The sequence below is a fragment of the Mustela nivalis genome (assembly GCF_964662115.1).
Source record: "Mustela nivalis genome assembly, chromosome: 2".
In the NCBI taxonomy this organism is placed as follows: Eukaryota; Metazoa; Chordata; class Mammalia; order Carnivora; family Mustelidae; genus Mustela; species Mustela nivalis.
This window is the reverse complement of record NC_139021.1, coordinates 7,479,134-7,501,621: the sequence shown is the minus strand read 5'-3', so window position 1 is coordinate 7,501,621 and position 22,488 is coordinate 7,479,134. Positions and strand designations below refer to the sequence as shown.

Below are 22,488 nucleotides of genomic sequence, written 5' to 3'. Positions count from 1 at the left end.
GCATCCGCCCTGACCACGTTCTCTGCTTGTTCACCCAGAGAGCAAGCCGGCTACTACCTCCCCGGCCCAGAGTGGGGCGCCTCTTTGTAACCCGCACGAAAGCCAAGTGTGTGTCAGTCCCAGCCAAGGCAATGAGGTGACAGCCCCAGGACTGGGACCTGATCCACCAGAGTCCGGGATGGGTGCCCTTTAACTACCCCCACACTGCCACCCGAGGAGGTTAGGGGGCTCAGGCTTCAGTGGTTTCTGGAACAGATCACGGCAATGCCTGTGTACACTCAGAATGACCCTATTCGTGGGAGCAGTCCAGGAGGGACAACACAGAGATTTAAACTTGGACGTCAGCTTCTACCCTCAGACTAGACTCTGTGACCCCCTCTCTGGCATCCCGTCCTTGATCCCAGAGAAGTCTTTCCCTGCTGCCCTGCACCACTGCCTCTTTGCCTGCCTGCGACCCCCTAGCCTGGAGGCGGGCTGAGCACCCCGTGCGCCCTGCACTCTCAGCACCGAGCAGAGCGCCCAAGCATCTGACAGGTGCGTGATGTCTGAATAAAGAAACGGGGCGTGAGGGAAGGCAGAGATAAAAGGAGAAGAGCTCCACTGGGAGGTCTGGAAGGGGGAGATCACAGAGCCCAAAAGAGACTCTCCAGGGACCCCCGTGAATTCCAGCCCCAGCAGGTCCCCCTGTCCCAGCCGCCATCGGGATGAACGAACGTGTGCACGCACGCTCCCCCACCACTCACACCCAAATACACACCCACATACATTCTCAGACACAACCACACACATGCACATTCTCTCTGTAAGACAATTTTTTTCTTGGACCGCAGCCAGAGATCTGATGGGGAAGAGAGGAGAAAATGAAAGGTTCCTAGGCAGACCACTTCCTACATGAGCAAAAAAGATTAAAAGGCTATAAAATAAACCAAAGGATTTAGGAACCTTCCTGTTACAAAGGGAGACCAAAATAATAAATCAATTACTACTCAGTTAAAGGTTTAATTAAACCATTTCAAGTATCTCTCAACTTAAAATGAATTGTGAAGGTTAAACCTCAATAGAAGTCATTAGAGAGAAACTAAGCTTCTGGAAGCCTCGAATTTTACAGACTCACAGAGAGAAAAAGGAGGACTTGGAGTTCTTAATGAAAGACTTTTGAAGAAATGTTCTCATATTAAGACTCTGCATTTAATACTTTTAAAAATTAAATACTTTTAAAAATTAAACTGTACAGGCAACTAATCTTCCCATATGTGCACACCAAAAAAAGAGAAGAAATGTGTTCAAGAAAAATTTAAGTCAAAAGTAAATTAGTTAATAAAGGAAAATAATTTCTAAAGTAGCTTCGTAGTAAGAATCTGATGATACCCAGAGCAGGACAAGAGCAGGCAAAAGCCGCCAGAGCAGCTGGGCCAAACCCCACTCTCCCACCTACGAACTGGGTCACCATAAGCGGGTGGTTGTAAGACCTCCAGTCTCTGAGCCACATATTCCTCAGTTATAAAAATCTGGGCTTCAGTAAGGAAACGGAAGACACGGACAGCACTACAGACCAGCAAAACCTAACACTTATCTATGCGAATGTGCCACCGTCAGTAGCAGACTATAAATTCTTCTCAATCGCACAGGGAACAGTCTCTAAGATAAACCATGTCAGTCCATATATCAAGTTTTAATAAATGTGTAAGGGCTCAAATACATACAAACTATGTGGGCTGAAATTAAAAATAAATAACTCATACAGGTGAATGACCAAAAAAAAAAAAAAAAACCCAAAAAACAAAACAAAACAAAACAAAAACCCAATTAAGAAATGGGCAGAGGAACTGAATAGACATTTTTCCAAAGAACACATGGAGATGGCCGAGAGACACATGAAAAGATGCTCAACATCACTCATCGTCAGGGAAATGCAAACCAAAACTACAGTGAGATACCAGCTCACACCTGTCAGAAGGGCTATTATCAAAAAGGCAGGAAATAACAAATGATGGAGAGGATGTGGAGGAACAGGAACCCTCCTGTACTGTTGGCAAGAATGCAAACTGGTGCACTCTGGAAAACAGTGTGGAGGCTCCTCAAAAAATTAAAAACACAACTGCCCTACCATCCAGAAACTCTACTTCTAGATATTGAAGAAAATGAAAACACTAATTTGAAAAAATACACACACATCTTCATCCCCTGCAGCATTATTTAAAATAGCCAAGATATGGAAGCAGCCTAAGTGTCTACTGATAGATGAGTGGGAAAAAAAGTTGTGTTATGTCTGTGTAAACACACACACACACACACACACACACACACCGGAATGTCTCTGAGCCATAAAAAATCATGAAATCTTGCCATTTGCGACAACACAGATAAACCCAGGAAGTATTATGCTAAGTAAAATAAGTCTGAAAGAGAATGATAAATACTATATGATTTCACTTATATACAGAATCTTAAAAAAAAAAAAAAACAAAACACAAGAGCAGAGGACAAACAGGTGGTTGCCAGAGGGAGAGGGACGGGGGACGAGTGAACACATGAAGGGGGTTAGAGGTGCAAACTTCCAGTCATAAAATAACTAAGTCATGGGGATGAAAAGTACAGCATAGAAGGGGCACCTGGGTGGCTCAGTTGGTTAAGCATCTGCCTTGCACTTGGGTTGTGATCCTGGGTTCTGGGATCGAGCCCCGCATGGGGCTCCCTGCTAAGTGAGAAGTCTGCCTCTCCCTCTCTCTCTGACCCTCGCCACTGCTCCTGCTCTCACTCGTGCTCTCTAATGAGTAATTTTAAAAACCTTAAAAAAAAAAAAAAAGTAAAGCACAGGGAAGATAATCGATAATATTATAATAACTTCAGTGACAAATGGTGACTAGAGCCATTGCGGTGATCATCTCATAATATATAAGAATATCAAATCACTATCGTATACACCCTGCCACTATTGTAACATGTATTCCAATTAAAATTTAATTTTAAAAAAGAAAAAACAGGGGTACCTGGATGGCTCAGTCATTAGACATCTGCCTTTGGCTCAGGTCATGATCCCAGGCTCCTGGGATCAACCCCCGCATTGGGCTGCCTGCTCCATGGGAAGCCTGTCTCTCCCTCTGCCACTCCCCCAGCTTGTGTTCCTCTCTCACTGTCTCTGTCAAATAAATAAATAAATCTTAAAAAAAAAAATAAATAAAAAGAACAGACATTTATATATCTCAAAGATACATAGAAATTAAATGGTGCTCCTAAATAATGAATAGGTCAAAGAGGATACTGAATCAGGAAACAACGCTGAGACGATCAAGAGGAAACACGACATGCAAACACAGGTGGGATGCAGTGAGAACAGGTCCACAAGGCTGTAAAAGTAAGTGCCTGTGTGAGGCACAGAAAGATCTCCCATCGGTAGCCTACTCCTCTAACCCAAGAAACCAGAGAAAACAGAAGCAAACCAAACGCACGCCAAGCAGAAGGACAAAAAGTAAAAATTAAACGAAGAATAGAAGATAGAAATCAAAACACTGACAAACTTTTAGCTAAACTCACCAAGGAAAACGAGGTAAGATTCAAACAGCTAAAATCAAGAGTGGAAAATGGAACATTACCACTCATCTTACAAAAAGGTTTGTTTTGTTTTTTTTTTAATTCTCAGGGATACTGTGAACAAGTAATTATTTCCAACAAAGCAGAAAATTTTGATGAAATGGAAAACTTCCGAGGACACATACCACTGAAAGGAATTCAAAAAGCAACAGAACATAGTCACACACCTGTTGCAAGCAAAGAACTGAATCGGTAAACCAAAAACTTCCCACCCAAAGACCAGAATTAAAAGGCTTCACCAGTGAATTCTACCATACATTAAGAAGAACTAGGGGCGCCGGGGTGGCTCAGTGGGTTAAGCCTCTGCCTTTGGCTCAGGTCATGATCCCAGGGTCCTGGGATCGAGCCCCGCATCAGGCTCCCTACTCAGTGGGGAGCCTGCTTCCCTTCCTCTCTCTCTGCCTATTTGTGATCTCTGGTCTGTCAAATAAATAAATGAATAAAATCTTTAAAAAAAAGAAAAAGAAATTATATGAGAAGGGGAAGTCATTTTAAAAAGAAAAAAAAAAAAAGAACTAACACCAGCACTTCCAAAATCCTCCAAAAAACAGAGGAGGCAGGGACACTTCCTGGCTCGTTCTGTGAGGCCACTATTATTCTGATTCTAAAACCAAAGACATCAGAGAAACGGCCCCCATAAGATCTCTGAATACAAGCCCTAATCTCTTCATCAAGATTCCAGCAGACCAACTCCACGAGCACATGAAAAAGGATTATGCAGTATGACTGAGTGGAATGTATTCCATGAACGCAAGAGTGGTTCAAGGTATGAAAACCCAACCACGTAAGTCAGCGCATTCCTGAAGCGAAGGGGAGAGAGAACACATGGCCATCCCCACTGAGGGACGGACCATGGCCGCAGGGCAGGTTCGAGGGGGGACGGGCCTGGGAAGCTGGTTGTCGGGGAGACGAAGAGGAGGACGGATCTCAAGGAAGAGGGGACCCAGGGTGGTGTCCTGAGCGGACAGCCGTACCTCTCACTACCACTGGGAACAAGGGTGAGGACGGAAGTCAGCATACGCGTCCCAGAAACCACTGATGCGCAGAATTCCAGGAGGAGATCTATCTGCGCTCTCATCACTTGCTCATTATTTATAAATGAAATGAAAAATTCAAATTATTTTATCTCATTCACATTTCATGTTAGTTGGAAGAAAAATCTTAATAAGCAAAGCTGAATAAGAACAGAATTAAAGCTTTGTAACCACCTTTCTCAACGTTGTCAGCCCATTAATCCACGTGACTTCTATCTGCCATATGAATTTTACATAAGAGATTTTATCCGTTCTTCTGAGTTTATAGAAGCTCAACCCCAGAGGCAACACTCAAAGTTCCTGACTAAAGCTCTGGTTCCAACTGTCTGTTAAGCCACACTCTTTGGAAAGCCAATGCATCTTAACCACTCTGCAGGACTGTGGCCATAGAGAACGTGGACATCATCAGGGGTCCTCCAGTGAGGTCTGGACAGATGGGCCTTACTCACCCCTAGACTCAGTGGCAGAGGGAGGGGTGGCTGAACTGTGAGGCCCTGGCATTAGGCAGATTCTTTTTTTTTTTCCAGCTTTACTAATGGATGATCAACCAACCAAAATTGCATATATTTAGGTCACACGATTTGTTTTTTTAAGGTGCACGACAAGATGGCTTAATGTACATATACACTGTGAAATGCTCACTACAATTGACAGGAGAACCATCTTTCTCTTTTGGTGAGAACACTCATGATCTACTCAGTCAGCAACTGTGAACTGTCAACCCCAGGCTGCGCATTAGATCCCCGGAACCTACCCAGCTCAGAGTCTGTACCTCTTGACTATCATCTCCCATTCGCCCAACTCCCGGGCAACCACCGTTCTACTCTCTGGTTCTGTGAATTCACCTATTTTAGATTCAACACATATGTGAGATCATACAGTATTAGTCTTTCTGCATCTAGCTTATTTCACTTAGGATAATGTCTTCCGGATTCATCCATGCTGCAAATGGCAGGCTTTCCTCCTTTGTTAGGGCTGAATAACATTCCTGTGTGTGTGAGAGAGAGAGAGGGAGAGAGAGGTCTTCTGAACCCACTCATCTGCGGACACTTAGGTTATCTATTGTAAACGAATCTGCAATGAACACGGTGCAGATCTCTCTCCGCCATGTTGATTTCACTTCCTTTGGATACATTTCCAGAAGTGAGATTGCTGGATCACGTGGTAATTCTATCTTTACTTTCTTGAGGAACCTCCATCCTGTTCTCCATAGTGGTCGCACCAGTTCACATTCCCGCCAACAGGGCACAAGGGTCCCTTTTCTCTACATCCTCACCAACCCTGGTTATCTCGTCCTGCTGAGGACAGCTGTTCCCACCAGGCGTGAGCTGAGCGCGCTCCCTGCGGTTTGGACCTGCATGTCTCTGACGGTTAGAGACACTGAGCACCTTTTCATGCACCTGTTGGTCATCCGTACGCCTTCTTCGGGAAAATGTCTGTTCAGCTCTTCTGCCTGTTTTTAATCAGGCTACTTGGTAGATTCTTAACGCCAAACTGACCTTCCTCCCCCTCCTCTTCCCCAAAGCAAAGACACTCAAATGGGCACCATCGGTTGAGATGTGATTACGTGGCACTTCCCACCTCGGACCTGCTTTCCTGAAGCGGGGAGAGGACAGATCCGGCCCCAAGGCCCGTGCCGGGGCTGAAGCGCTGCGGGCCCAGCGTAGCTGGCTGCAGGTGAGGAGACAGGACGACGCCCGCTTCTCCTCACTCGCCGCCACCGGGTTCACCGGGGCTGGATTTCCTCGGCTTCAGCTCACGCCATTCCCAGTAACCAGCAGAGCTTCGCCTAACTCCAGCAACTTAATCCTCGGTCAGGTGTATTTCTCTGTGCTCCCTGGGAATGGCCAGAGGGACTCATTAACCAAACACTGCCTGTCTGGACTCACTCCTCACTAACGATGTCGGACAGAGGATCAATAGGCGGCTGTTGGGAAGCGCCAGTCTGAATCCGCCCAGGAACGAGCACTCGGTCATCCGTGTGGCTGACGAGTCCTTCTGCGCAGGGGCCTGGCGGGGGTCCCCCACCATATAGTTACGGTTTTGTGGGGGCTTTTTTGAACTGCCGTGTGCAGCTATGCCTCCTCTACTCCGTATTCTCTTGGTCTGCGGGGACCTCATTATGACGCCTCCACGGCGCCTCAAGGCCAGCCACCCGCCACTCCAGGGGCCGTCCAGCGGGACACATGTGGACGCTGCGGACAAGAGGGATCTCACTCCGCACGCTGCCTGTGGACCCAGAGGAGTCTGTGCGGATCAAAGGTTTACACGCTCGTTCAGGAACGCTGTGCTTCAGGTTGTGTGTCCTTACACATTCATCACGCATGTTAGAATAGCTCCCCTTTATTGTCTTCCGTGCCGGGCGTCATCTGGTGCCACAGGCACATCCCGCCTGTGACAGTCACATCCATCTTCATTTGTCAGGTAAGCACGGGGAGGCTCAGAGAAGTCACGTCCTGTGCTTCTGGGAACGCAGCGCGCGGGTCCCAGAGCCGGGTGAGAGCCACACTCGTCTGAGGACCAGCTCGGGCTCTGTACACGGTGGGAGGCTACCCCTCCTCTCGTGCACTCCCTCCTTCCTTCACGCGGTCCCTCCTCCTTCTACAGCCAGGCGCTGGAGAGGCTCCCGCAGGGGCCGGGTGCGGGGCGCTCACACACACACTCCTATCTGAGCGGGCCTAGAGCCGGACAAGGACTAAGGTGGGAAACGGGAGCGCTCCGGGCTTCAGGGCCCACAAAACACAAACCTAGTGTCAAAGTACACGTGAGCAAATCACCACCATCGCCACCAATGGGCACGTCCGTGGCCGTGGCCCCCTCACCCGGAACCCCAAAGCCCCTTACCATCTCCGCTTCTGCCCGGGTTGGTGGGCTCAGGGGTACTCAGAGGTCTGAGGGGAATGATGATTTCATCGACATTAACCCCTTCTTCCGTGTGCTTCTCAGAAACGTGGGACAGCAGCTCTGACTGGTTGGGTGAGAAAAGGTTACAACATTTGCACATGAAGATGGCTGTGTTTTCTGTAAGGAGAAAAAAAAAAGAAACTATGTTATTTCAACCTAACAAAAACAACAACTGCTTCCAATCACCGAAGAAAAATACTGAAGGCTGCCCTTCTGAGCTGTGGCCGGCCTCCAATAGACTGTCCCTCTCGTGGACACCTCCAGGCCAGGCAGCTCACTTCTAACTTCAGGTGGCCCCAGTCACCAGAAAATTCATTCTTCAGTCCTCCTAGCTAGGGTCTAATATGGGCAAACCCTGCCCTCCCCGCCCCCGTTACCCAAATCTACCCAACGTCCCAGATTCCAGCAATGACATGGCAAGGCAAAAGGAAAAAAAAAAAGTAGGAAACTGCAAAACCAAAATCTAACCTTCAAATGAATGAACCTCACTGACAGCAATTAAGTGCGCTAGCTAGGCTCTCTCAAATTAGGTACAAGGGAAAATTGATCAAAACAACATTTCTCAAGAGCCAAGACACCTTTCACTGGCTGGCACACAGACTTAAAACAAGAAGAATGGGAATCTGTTGATTTTTTTTAAGCCACTTAATTCCTATTTGAAAGCATCATCAGCATTCACAAATATTTACTAATAGCCCATTACTTTCATCCCATTATACTAGGCAGGAAGACGTAATGGGAAAAGGCTCCTTTTTGAGTCTCATAATTGTCGGTACATAGAGGAATATTAAATTCAGGATCAAAAAACTAATTAAAAGCTAGCTCTTTTTTAAGAGCGCAGAGGAGAACCGGATGATGGAAGGGACAGTGGCTTTGAAGCCCAACAAACCCAGACTGCATTCCCAACCCCGACCCTAGAAGCTGGGAAGTGCAGTGATCTTCAGGAGGTACTAATACCCCGGGGCTGCCGGAATGCGCTAGGAGAGGCCGCTCACCTGCCCGCTGGGCAGCGGGAACACCGTACACCACAGCCCTGAGTCAGTCCAGCTCTCCACCTACCGCGTACCCTCGCCCACCTCACCAGCATGCTGGACAGCTGGGGATCTACACCCGCACTCCCTGCTTCCCCCAACCCTCACCAGCCTCACGGGGAATCACACCGGCAGTCAGTCACACAAGGTGTCCGGGCCACCTGCTCTCTCTGGAGGCCGGACGGACACATGGCAATCCCGGAGGAGCTCTGTGCCATCTGCTCTCCGCGGACGGTGGACAAATGCTTCTTACCGCTGCACTCCCACCTCCCAGCCTCACCGCGGGCTGCTGACCTTGCTTCCTACGCCCCACGAAGCCACGCCACGGCAGCCCCCACGGGCCTCCTCCCGCACGCCTGCCCACCCCCCCGCATCCTTCCCCACCCGCCCCGCCTGGCGCCTGTTGCTATGAGGGTCCGCACCTGCAGTGCCACGGGAGGTGTGTGTGTTGTGGGAGGTGGGGGGGCGCGGGTCTGTGGGGGCAGGCCACCCCGGCGTGCGCAACATTATTTTTTAAAGCATTATATTCTTTTTTTTTTCTAATATTTTTTTTATTTATTTGGCACACAGAGAGAGAGATCACAAGTAGTCCGTGGAAGGGCCTGCCTCTCCCAGAGGAACCTGCCTGGGGGCCGCGATGGAGGGGCGGGACAGGCCGGGTGCGGACGGCCAATCGGTGGGGTGCGCGTATATCCACTGGGGTGAATTGAGATTCGATTGGCCGCCTGCGTAGGGGCGGGGCTCAACCACCCCCATAAAGGTTGGTCGCGAGGCTGTCAGGAGGAGGAAGGAGGAGAGCTGTCAGAGGAAGGAGAAGGAAGGAGCAGAAGGAGGAGAGTCGCGGGGAGCAGAAGGAGAGCTGTAACAGCTCTTCTAAGAGCTATAAGCGACGCCAGGGGCCCCAAGCCGCCAGCGGCCCCGCCACACACCGCGGCCCTTGGCAGCGGCGCCTCCTGGAACTGCCTAGACGCCAGCAACCTCGCCGCGAAGGGCCTCGCCACCCCCAGCCACCCCCAGCCGCAGCCTCGCCGGGAGCTGCGTCATTCTGGGGAGCGGCTTCATCTGAGAAGAGGCCTCCCCAGTGAGCAGCATCGTGGGGGAAGAGGCTTCCGCCAGAGTGGCCTCTTTTGGGAGCAGCCCCGTCCGGGGAGCGACCTCATTAGCAGCGGTCTCGTCCTGGAGTGGCCTCGTCCACAGCAGCCTCTTCTTGGGCGCGGCCCCCCCGAGCAGCAGCCTCATCCTGGGAGTGGCCTCGTCCGGAGTGGCCTCATCTGCGGAGAGGCCTTGTCCAGAGCAGCCACGTTGGGAGCGGACTTGCCGGGGTCATCGTCGTCACCCTCTCCTAAGAGACAGCCCTGACCGGTCCGTTTGATTCTTGATGCTTGGTGAGAATTAAAGCTTTGCTTGACCTTCGCTTTGTATCAGTCTCGTTCCTTTGATCACGGACCCTAACAGTCAGAGAGGCAGGCAGAGAGAGAGGGGGAAGCAGGCTCTCCGATGAGCAGAGAGCCCAATGCAGGACTCAATCCCAGGACCCTGAGATCATGACCTGAGCTGAAGGCAGAGGCTTAACCCACTGAGCCACCCGGGCGTCTGCACACAACATTTTTATCACCGATACTGTTTAGTATCAGTGGCTCAGGGACATGAAAAAGCAAAAAAGCAGGCCAACATTTAAATGTCGCTACTGCTTTAAAATTCTCAAAAGACAACACAACACTCGTGCCTACACCTGGGAAGACCGAACCCACAGCCCACCCTGGAAGGCCACTGGATACGTGGGGCCCGCGTGCACAGAACCCCAACCCCTCCCACCCAGTGACAGTGTTCCAGAAACTTCTGTGTCTCTCTCCAGACCACCAATTCTTCCCCTCTGCCACTTGCTGCATGCTTATCTTTCCTGTCTTAAAACAAAAATCTTTCTTGATCTCCACTCCCCTCCTCTCCCCCAACCCATTTTTCTCTTCCTCTTTGCTGCAAAACTCTCCGACTACAGAGAAGGGCAGTGGGCCGGCCTGTCGCTGCCCCAGTGAGGACAGAGCCCTACGAGGCAATGAGGCCGCAGGGCCAGGTCCCCCTCTGGACCCAAAGGAAGGCCTCCTCCGCGGACAGGCAGGTGGAGTAAGGACCCACAAGAGTACCTCCCTACCAAACAACACCGGAAACAGAAATTTAACAAAGCAGAACATTGCTTCATCAATGAAAATCTCTCATGAATACTGCCGATCGATACTTTATTTTTCTCCAAGAAATGCTTTTTTCCTAAGGAACCCGAAAGGCTTCCCGTTCAAACGCGAAGAGATTATAGAAACAATTCTTGTCTTTATACAAGGCCATGTTGTTTTCGATGTGCTTCCTGCTGACCCTACAAGGACTCTACGATTTAGGCAAAACAGGGTTTGTAAAGCCCCTTCCACGGGCAAGGAAAAGAGCCTGAGAGAGGAGAGCGGCTCGCCTGAGTCACGGTGGGCTGGGAGCAGGGAGCAGACTCTCGGCCACCTGCTTCCGACAGGAGCTGAGTGTGGCTACACACTGGTGCGTCGCTCCTTCAGGTTGGGCTAAAACGCTCAGCGTGGTGGCCCACAGCGTCTGAGTGACAACCCCCGCCAAGAACACAGCCCCCGCATCAGCCATCAGTTTCCTTTGTGCTCATTCCAACGCGTACCGGGCAGTGGCCACAGGTGGGCCACCCAGAGGCCCCGCGTCACAGACACAGCTTGGGCGTGCAGCCCTGGCTGCATGGTGACAGGGACACAGCACACCCCAGCCACATCGAATGTGGCTACAAAGCTACTTCCTGACAGACTACGCGGTACTGACTTCTGTGATGCTCTTGGGAGAAAGGGAATCCAGTGACACTGAACAGAGCAGAACTTCCAGTGACCACAGCGTAAGTGTGAGGCTCAGGGACAGGCACAGCAGTCCCTGTCTGGAGACCAGATCAATGAGATGACGTCTGCATCTAGGCAGGACAAAGCATGGGAGGCCATTGTAAGTCCGGCAGCTGCTACCTGGCTATTCCACACCCCCTGAAGGCCGGGGTGGCACCTGGCCTTGGCCACGCGCTTCTCATGCCCGTAGCTTGTTCAGTAGGCAGATGGAGACTAGACCCGGAGCTCCCAGGGTCAGGCAGAGAGATAAGGACATGTGTAACCCAGGAGGACCATCACTTCACTGAGGGTGGGGGTGGCCGTGAGCCTGCGGGACCCAGGAGGTGGAGAGGCTGGCCTCCCCCCGGCCCCGAAGTCAGGGAAGCACAAAGTCAAGGTGGAATGCAGACCTGCCGGACCCAGGCCCCCGGTCTCCGTGGTGCCACGTAGCCCTTCCCAGGTCAGCACTGGTAAGGGACACAGCCACGTAACTGCCAACAGGACCACACAACTACTCCCCCTGAGCTAGGCCAGTGGGTGGGTGGGCTCTGTTTTGCCACCTGCCATGCAATCTTGGCTTTCTATGTTTTTTTTTTCCCCCAGATTTTATTTTTAAGTAATCTCTACACCCAATGGGGCTCAAACTTACAAACCTGAGACCAAGAGACACAGCGCTCCCACAACTGAGCCAGCCAGTCCCCCGATAAAATGTGGTATGTTTAAGGGCAGCTGGTTCTAGAAGTCCAGACAGAATACACAGTGTCCCCCCTTGAACATCATCTGTGACTGTCCCCCAGACCGCCGACCAGGAGGGAAACCAGGCACTCTCTGGAGATGCCCATAAAGCAGGGTGTGAACAGCAAAATTCCAGAATAGACAAACAAAGTGTCAGATCGGTCTGCCTCCCCAAATATTAAGAATCATTATTCCACCAAAATAACAACAAAGGAGCTCTTTTCATTTTTTATAGGGGACTAATATGGAAAAAATGTATCTTATACCCTGAAATATAATCATAATTATGTTGTCAGCTAATTCTGATAAAGATGCTATAATTTGGATGCATTTTTAGGTCCAATTACTGTGCACTCATCCTCAACAAAAGGATTCAAAGAGAAAACCACATGTTCAATACAAGGAAAATCACAGAAGTTTGGAGTTTGAGTGTTCCATTTCTATGAACTATTTGCCAGTTTGTAACAGTTACTCTGTACTATTCAAAAGGATAATCTTAAAATAACTGCATAAACAAGTTCTCATTTCTGAACTCTAATTTGCAAATACTCCTGGCCAGGAAGAACTACATCCTGCCCGTGAGCTCTGACTTCCGCCTGCTCACTACCGCCCTGCCCAGAGACCCAGAGATGGGGGAGCCTCTGACCCCACTCCCTGAAGAAGGTCATGAAGGGGCTCGTAGGTCCTGAGAGGTGGGTTAGGCCCCTTTGCCACCACCGGGGAGGGCCACTGGGGGCCAACAGGTCCTACCCTTCCTCTGGCAGCGGGCAGCACATGTGTCAGCTGAAGCTGGCCTGCTCCTGAGGGACCCCTCGCCCCCCAAAAAATCCCAGGCCCTCGGGTAAACAGGCAAAGAGGGTCGGCTCCGCTTTGAGTGGAGGCCACGTGCTCCACCCAACTCACAGGACGGCCTGGCCCCAGCACACAAGCAAGGGCAGCCTTTCCCTTCTGTTGTTCTTCCTAAGTCCACCTCGTCTGGGAGGTCAAGGGGGATAACCAGAGCAAGGCAGGACGCAGGCAATTCCGGGTCTCCGGGCCCTGTAACAGAGCTGCTTCTTGTGACTGCTATCATTTATGACAGAAGTTACCGTATGAATACATGCTCATCGTAAAACACTAAATAACACGAAACCCCACAGAATAGAGACAGCCTCCTTATCATCCCCTCTAGAACAAGAGCATCACTGACCAGTTTGGTGTGTATCCCTCCAGACCTTTTGCCGGGAGACAGGGAGACTGAGAAACCTCGTGCGCACCCACCCTTTCCCTCCCCTTGGGGGCCCCCCGTGCCCTGGCCCCTCCATACCCCCTTCCCTGGGGTCCTGCTCCCAGCACTGAGCTCGGCACATGAGCTGCCCTACAACAGCCGAAGCCCCAACCCTGCCGGCAAAGGCCGAGCCAGAAGCCAGGACTTCCACCCGACCCCGTGGTTAATGAAGCCCCCTTCCTACTCCCTGCTGGGCCGGGGTCAGAGGTGACCCAGTACAGAGTCAGGACTTTCTGTACCTCCTTAGCACAGTGATGGAGGCACTCCTGCCCCTCCTAGTCAGGGCTGACATCACAGGGGCCCCGTGGGGAGCCTGAAGCCCATCCTGCCCAGCATGCTGGGGACACCTTCTCCACGGGGTCCCTAGAGGCCAAGAAGGGAGCCTGGACTTCTACCCTCCCTGGCGGTGACAAGGCCATACCCCACTTCTCCACCATGGCAGGGTCAGAAGAGTCTGATAAAACAGAAGATTTAAACAAGATCCAGACTCTCATAACATAACACCAAAAATGTCTAGGGTTCAATCAAAAATCATTCCTCGTAATTTTTCAAGAATCAGGAAAATCTCAAGTTGAATGACAAGAAACACTCAAGACACCCACATGAGATGATACAGATATCAGAATTATTTGACACAGACTTTAAGGCAGCTATCACAGGAACAGTTTAATGAGCAAGTACGAACACACCTGTAACAAATGCAAAGGCACAGTGTCTTGAGCAAAGGAAGAGAAAATGTTAAGGAAAAACAAATGGGAAACTGAGAAACGAAAAATGCAATCACAGAACCTCAACGGATGGGCTCAAAACACAATGGAAAAGACAGAGAAAGAATCCGTGACCTTGAGGATAGAACAAGAAATAGCACACAATCTCAACAGCAGGGAAAACAAACAGAAAAAAACTGAACAGACCTCAAGGACGTGTGGGACCATAACAAAAGATCTAACGTGCACCTCATCAGTGTCCCAGGACAGGAGAAAGACAGCGGGGCTGGAAAGTATTCAAAGAAATAATGGCTGAAGATTTCCCAAATCTGACACAAGACCCAAACCCACATTCTGGAAGGTCAGCAAACCCCTACCAGGGTGAACCCAATGGTACCTGTGCCATTGCAACAAATATATGGAAACTAGAGCCAAGAGAGAACCGGGAAAACAAGCTTCTGTGTGAGAAGCCGTTCGAGTGACAGCGGATTCCCCACCAGACACGATGGAGCCACGAGGAAGTAGCATTTTGTTCAAGAGCAGCAAGGAAGCAACTGTCCCCCTACATCTCTGCATCGAGCACAAAGAGCCTTCAGAAATAAAAACCGGGGCGGCAGGGTGGGCCTGGGTGGCTCAGCGGGTTAAGCCTCTGCCTTCAGCTCTGGTCATGATCCTGGGTTCCTGGGATCGAGCCCCACGTTGGGCTCTCTGCTCAGCGGGGGGCCTGCTTCCCCTTCTCTCTCTGCCTGCCTCTCTGCCTACTTGTGATCTCTGTCTGTCAAATGAATTAAACAGAATCTTAAAAAAAAAAAAAAAAAGAAAGAAAGAAAGAAAAGAAAGGGAGGGACCAAGACATCCCCAGAGGATGGAAAACTACAAACTCTTGCTGCCCCAAAGACTTAACCTCAAAGAACAGCTAAAGGAAGTTCTCTAACTAGAAAGGAAATGATAGAACAATGCATCTTGGGACATCAAAAAGGGGAAAGGTACAAAGGAAAATGTAAAACTATGGGTAAATACATCCAATTTTCCTCTTCCTTTCAGTTTTCTAAATTATTTGACAGCTGAAGCAAAAAGAGTAAGTCTGTCTGATGCGGTCCTCAATGTCTACGGGAGAAACGTTTACAACTGTGTTATAAACAGAGGCTAAAGGGGGTGTAAAGGGTATGTTCCTACTTCTCACTCAAACTGGCAAAACGTTCACAAATGGTTTCGCATCTTGACTGTGGGGGCGGCTACCTGCATCCGAATACGTGATAAAAACGGACAAAACTCGGCACACACGTCCATACCACATCGATCCCTTGCTTTGGACACTGCACAACAGTTAAGTGAGATGTAACCACTGGGTCGGGACGATGAAACGGTCTGGAAATGCACGGTGCTGACGGCTCCCAACACAGTAAATGGGCTCAATGCAACTAAAAATGGTCCCCATCCGATCCCAAGCGCCCTGCCAGGAGCGGAGGAACATGGCCCCGGGAAGGGTGGAGTGAGGCAGCGCTGCAGGCAGTAGGGTCAGTCCCGGTCCCCACGCCCACTGCTGGGGGATGGCGGAGCGAGGAGGGCTCTGAAAGGCTGGCACCCCAGGTCTCTATCAAGCAAGTCCCACACCACATGCGCTCATCCCCTGCAGAGCCCCCAGCCCAATGCCATCCACCACCACCCCGCCCGCTGGGGACACAGTAGGCGCTCAATAAGTAAATGTTAGATGACTGAGGACTACAAACACGCTTAAACATTTATCAATACCCACAAGAAGACAAAATACTACATTACTAGACTATTGGATAACTCTATTTAAAAGCTTTAGTTTAGAAAACTGTCCTTCCTCTCCTTGATTAGTACAAATCACCCCTCTGCTCTGCAACCATCTTCACGTGGACTGATTAACTCTGAAGAGCGTCCAACAGCCAAAGCTCCAATCCCATTAAATTCTCTATCTCGTGAGAAGACCAGGCTGGCAAATTCTTTCAGAATTTTTGTTTTCTTGTTTTTCACTTGCCCTTAAGTTATTAAATTCATAAGAGCTGGCAGCTTCCCAATGGGAGTGGAAATATTTTAACAACATAAAGCCAGATTGCTGTCACATCCAATGTAATGAGAAAAGTCTCATTGTACAGCTTAGTGCAACTTAAAATACCTTTCTCATTCATCTTCAGGAAGAGGGGCCTGGGTTAGGACAAACCATTATTTTCCAATTAGCTGATTTTACAGAGCCTTCAGCCAGCTGTGGATTCGCCACATATAGCATCACCACCACGATTCCTGAGAACCTGCTGGAACCAAAACACAGGGACTCCAAAGAGGAGTGAGTAGAAGAGCCTGAAGCTCCGGTCAACCACACCCTCGCAGGGCGGGGGCTCCACACCAGGCTCACACTGGGCGCCCTGGATCTTCACAACAATCTAAGAAAGAGGTTTATTATTGTATTCCGTCACATCTAAGACAACAGCTATTATAAGAGGCACAGATATTTTACATACCATTCAAAAAGATAAAAACGCTGCCAGATAAGACACACTGGTTTCTTATCACACAGATTGAGGATACCTCCTGATTTTAGAGACGATACAGTGTGAGTCTCTGAATCAGTGAGACTGGGTGACACTTCCAGCTTCCCAGAGAAGCACAGCTCAGTCCCAGGATTGGGGAGGGTGGGTGGACACCCAAGAAAGCCTGACTCCCAACCTTGCTCTTATCCCAGAAGGCCCCACTTCCCCTACTGGCACCCCCAACGCACACGGGCTGGGGGCCCCGCATTCAGGCTTACTTCCATGACATACTTGAAACCCTGCTTTCCAGAAAGAGAAGGCAGACGTTTCCTGAGTACCAGGCACTTTCACACTCCATCACGTTTAATCCTAACGAGAGGGATGACGCTAACATGTAAGACACCTCCTCGAGGAAGGGAAACACACCCCTTCCTCAAGACACTAGCTCCCCCTGTCAGGAACTGGTCACAATATCCTGATTTTCTTGGAACTAGACACTCTATTACCATTTGCAAAAAACTGTCATAAGGAATATACACATCTATGAAGTGAAAGAGATCCCTTAGATGTGCTGCCCTGAAGCAGTGTACAACCTGCACAGCTGTATAAAGCGGCCCTGCTATGCAAGTCAGCCACATAGATACTGCTATCCCATGTTACAGATGAGGATGCTATAGCTTATACAAGACAGTCAAATTCAGGCCTGCATGGTTCCAAAGCTACTTGGTCAGCGCTTCAGAAACTTAGAAACTGGGAAGGATCACAGGCTGTTCGCACATGCGTGTGATCATGTGTGTACACAAGAACATACTAACCACATGCCACAGGAGAGCACGTGGAGAACACAGAAATCCCATGGCTGAGGCAACTGGGGAAGACTGCTCAGGAGAGGGGAAGTGGATCTGGCCCGGGAGATGGTGGGACAGCAGGAGGCCGAAGGGAGCTTCCACAAAAAAGGAGCCGAGGTCAGCCAGCCAGTGGGGGCAGAACCCAACCCCCGAAAAGCATTGAGAGTAACAAGGGGAGAGAACAAATTCAAGGCAGGAAGCCACACGGGGATACCTCCGGGAGGTGGGCAGCCACCTCTGGCCCTCGGAAAACCCACCATGGAAGCCTGCCACACAAGTCAAGTCTGTGGGTTAGACGGGTCAGTCCTGAGGGCTTCTGAATTGGAACTCTGGAGAAAAGGCTTTCCATCTGGGTGACTGGGACCGGCTGTTCGCCTGCAAGGGAAAGCCAGGGAGTGGGTCTGAGGACACAGACCTCAGGCTCCAGGCTCAGCTCACACCATCCGGCCCCAACACTGGCTTGGGGCGGGGGCGGGGTGCGGATTAGGAAGATCAGGTCTTTCTCCTTCACAGACTCGGGGTTCTTCAAATCTTCCACAGTCGTGATTACATGTGTAATCCAAGAAAGAAGGAAGATTTTTAAACCCCCCTCAAATGGATATTAGAAATAAAGGGAGTACATGACAAAATAAAGTCTCCCCTTGGGGAAGGAAGACACTAATCCCAGGCAGCTTGGTTCAAACACTGGCCAGAAGAAGGGAGGCCACAGTTGCGGACACTGAGCAGGAGACACAAACTCCAAACACAGGACAAACGTTTCCTGTGTCTGATGATGTTTTGGTGTTTCTCTTGGAAGCAGCGTTTAGACATCTGACTGGGTGGACGAGGGCGGCTGGGGTCACTACGCCTCATGCCTCCCTGCCGTCCTCTTAGCCTCACAAACAACAGTGCATCGTGTTCAGGGGTGCCCGGGTGGCTCAGTCGGTTAAGCGTCCAACTCCTGCTTTCTTTCACCTCGGGTCACGATCTCAGGGTCGTGGAATCGAGCCCCGCGCCAGGCTCTAGGCTCAGTGCTGAGTCTGCTTGAGAGTCTCTCTCTGACCCTCCCCCCAGTTCATGTGCATGCTCTCTCTCTCAAATAAATCAACCAATAAAATCTTTAAAAAAAGAAGTGTATAGTATTCAGCTGATCAAAAAGGAAGAACGGTGCGGGGGGGGGGGGGGGGTAATTGGTTTCACCAGTAGAGCAAGATCGATTCAGACTTCAAATTGATAAGGAAAAAGCATCCTTGACACAGAAGAGCTATGCCCACCACAAGGACCCGCCCGGTGGGTGCAGAGAGCCAAGGCATGAAGTGCCAGATTCCAAAACTACAAATGGGTGGTCCAGGTACAGAGGGTCCGGGTTCAGGGGAGGCCGGACAGGACAAGGCCCCGGAACTCCCACAGCCGGATGCTCTGGGAACGTTCCCACATGTCCAAGAGCAGGGGAGGCCTGAAGTGGCCGCCTCAGCCTCCCCCCACTCCCTAGGAGCAGAACAGTATTATCCTGCCTCCTTCGCTCACAAAGACCTTCTGTCTGTGATGGCACCTGACCTGTGAAGGAGCTGAGTGTCACCCCAGCCGCCGCCACCACCATCGCCAACATCCTCGGTTTATGGAGGAGAAGGGTAGGGCTCAGAGAAGTTAGCGGGCTGCCAAGGAGCCCCTCCAGATAAATCACAAAGTCAAAACCTGACCAAGACCTTCCAATGGGCCACCCGCCTGGCGGCCAACACTGAGCTGAGACAGACGTGTTTATCTCCTGGGATACAACATCGAGTCACGGCGAGGAACGCAAGCCCGGGGCCCCAGCCCACAGCCCGCATCACCGTTACAGAGACTTTTCTAAGGATTAATTACAACTAGGAAGAGGAGCTACAGCAAAAGGGGGACTTCGCTGTGTGTGTGTGTGTGTGTGTGTGTGTGTGTGTGATAATCCATCACGGCAATTCCCTCCAGGGAGCCATACACTGGGAAAGGAGAGCACCAGACGTGGGCGCCACCCCCTGCCCAGGGCCACACAGGTAGTAAGCATGCCCGCTGCACAGCCTGGCAACTGGGGACCACCACATGCAGGGCCAAGAGCTTTTTTTTAGAAAACACACACACACGCACACACTCATGCTCACGACACACTAACAAAACGAAAACATGCGCTGTTACCAACACACAGGAGGAAAGGAGCGGGCGCCATACGCGTGCTAGCAGCACCCTCTGGTGGTCCATCAGGGCACTGCAGCCTCCATGCACAGGGCAGAAGAAGTGGACCGCAAGGAAAATGTGGCTAACCCCTCCTGATCCCTAATTCTGGCAGGCACAGTTTGCCCACACCCACTTAATCTTCTCATAAATCCAGCAGGGAAAGGGCCGATGTCCCCCCCCTTTTTTTTGACGATTTTATTTATTTGAGACAGAAAGAAAGAATGTAAGAGCCCAAGAGCAGCAGGAGGGAGAGGCAGGCTCCCAGGGTGGGACTCGATCCCCAAACCCTGGGATCATGACCTGAGCCAAAGGCAGACACCTAGGTGACTGAGCCACGCAGGAGCCCCTCTGCTATCCCCACTTTAGATGAGTACGCCGAGCCCGGGCAGGAGACTGCCAGGTCATGCAGCAGGCGCACACTCCAACACATCCGGGCCCAGTGCCCAGGCTAAATGAGTCACCACGTGACATTTACTGCTGCTTTTTGAGTGGGGAGAGGACCCGTCCTGGCAGCCCAGTCCTGACCGGCCCAGCAGGTGAATCAGACCCAACACCAACCAGGGACTCTCTGTCCTCATCACAAAGAACCACTGCGTAGCCAGTTCTCAATCTGCATTACAGTTATTTTCAAGTCTTATGGTGCTCTCCCATTTACAGCCATAGTTCTATGTGAAAGAAATGCGGCTGAGCCGGAGAAGCCTGACTCAGAAGACAGGTGAGCATCTATTCCCACGGTGTACAAAAGCAACACGATTCCTCTTGCACTATTTGAGTCAGGATGGGGTTACCTACCCTTGGGCAGGTGCTGGGTTCGAGGGCTTCTTGGGTATGGTGGGGCTCTGCTTGGATCCACAAGGAATTCTGTGAACACTCATGGACTTGGCTATTCTATAAACACTCTTCTACATGTATGCTATGTATCAACTTGATAAAAGCAAATTTTAAAGGACAAAAATGTAAGGACAAAAGCAGATTCTGATTTGCAAGTGGATTTCTTATTTAAAATGACACAGGAGGTGAGAGAGAGGGAGCCGTGACGATCAGACCCGGACGTGAAGCCTCCTCTGCCCAAGGAGCCGTGCGTCCCCGGCACCTGCGGGTCTCCTGAGGGTCTGTTTCCTCGTCTGCTGTGGCGGCACCGCACAGGACCAGTTCAGGAACCAACACCTCAAAGACCAGCGGTAGGAAGCGCACCAGCCCAAGGCAGGGCCTGGATACACCATCCCCTACTGGGTCCCCCCGACCCTATGAAAGACTCTGTGGAAGTCTGTGAATCTCTACAGGTCCAGAACAGAAGTGGCCTTCAGATGAAACGGGGTCTTTGAGCTTCAATGACAGCGCCCCCTGAGCCCAAGCAAGGGAGTGAACACAGTTCCACCCCACAGCGCCTCCACTACAGCCCGCAGGCCCTACAGGCACCTGCCCTCCCGCCCACACCCCACACCCACAGATCATCTCCCAGGGGCCCTCCCAGCTCCAAGGATGGGGGACTGAAGCTCCAACAGGGGCGTACCCTAATCTGTGGTATTATCATGCCTCTCACAAATGCTGCTGAACACACCAGCTTCTGTAACTCACCAAGTTAAGGTTTTATTCAACGGGAGGGAGCAATCCTATGGGTGCTCCTTTGCTGGAACTGGATTAACAAAATAAAATACGAAATGCTCAGGATCAGCTATAATTAACGCTGGGCCAACAGTTGCATTATAATTTTATGCATACACATTTCTTCCATGCTGAAAGTTGGCAGAATTTTTTTAAGCTATTTTTAAGCACTCCCCGAGTGCGAGCCTCGGGCAATGGAGTATATGCACGTTTAACATAATCCGAAGTGCAGAGCTGGCCCCCGTCCTTGGGAAGGCACCACAAGTAACACACGTGAACAAGAGCCCACTTCTCCAGCTCTCCACTCTCCAGCCCAGCAGATCTGTGCGAAGATCTGAGAACGGGGCGGGGGGGGGACCCTCCCGTGCAAAGGATGGAGGTGGCCCCAACTGCATCTCTGGGATCATTTCCACATGAAACACGAAGTGTGTGACATCTTGCAGAGTTTTACAGGACATGTGAGGGAGAGAGCAATGCCCACAGTGGCCACCAGGCCTCTGACTTCCCAGGGTTTGGTTTTTTTGTTGTACTGGTTTATTTTGCTTCCTTTGTGTTTCTGAGGAGTCTTTTATCTCACTTCTGAAGGGAAAGGGCTGCAGGTCCCAAGCTCTGGGTTCAAACCCCAACCACACTGCAGCTTCCAAGCGATGGGGCAACCTTTCCCTTCCCAGAGCTGCAGGCCACTCAGTGAGAGAAGGAGGCCATTGAAGCTGCTGCTGACCTCATGAGGACAATGGCGGGGGGGTTGGGGGGGTCATGGGGGAACCAGTAGGAGAAGGGCTTTTGCAGGCAGCAAAAAGCAGTGTAAATGCAGAACAGAACCGGTTCTCTGAAACCCAGGGCAGTCGGGCTGGTTGACTAAAGCTACGAACCGTGTGCTCTGTGGCTCCCCTCCTAGCACTGGAACTGTCCGTAGAGAAGCCAGCGTGGGGGCCCTACACACATACACAGGGCACAAACATGCACACGTGTATATAGCACGTACCTGCATGTACATGTATTAGATGCACGCAGCACGCATGAGCTGTGCGTGCATGTGTGTGCGGACACATGCTATTCACACACGTACACGTGTAGCACAGATGCACACACTCACACACGCTTCCCTTGGGAAAAGAAGCGATGCAGGCCACTCAGAAGCTCTCTGAGGGACGGACATAAACCACGCCGCGTGCATGACGACAGGGAGTAGAACCCACGGCTCTGGGAAGAGAAAG

The 22,488-nt window shown here is 50.8% G+C and overlaps 1 protein-coding gene across 3 annotated transcripts in view; it reads right to left on the bottom strand.

Moving 5' to 3' along the window:
- Nucleotides 1-22,488, bottom strand: part of ZFAT (zinc finger and AT-hook domain containing) — a 183,147-nt gene that overhangs the window by 143,399 nt on the left and 17,260 nt on the right. The window contains exons 1-2 of one of the 3 annotated variants that reach the window (XM_082721606.1): nt 8,855-8,898; nt 7,470-7,646 (exon numbers count right to left, since the gene is read on the bottom strand). In XM_082721606.1, the coding sequence (XP_082577732.1) occupies nt 7,470-7,629 (160 nt within the window). In that variant the 5' untranslated portion in view covers nt 7,630-7,646; nt 8,855-8,898. Of the gene's footprint in view, nt 1-7,469; nt 7,647-8,668; nt 8,691-8,854; nt 8,899-22,488 lie in introns of those variants that run through there. The other 2 variants (XM_082721607.1, XM_082721605.1) reach the window with 2 other exon arrangements.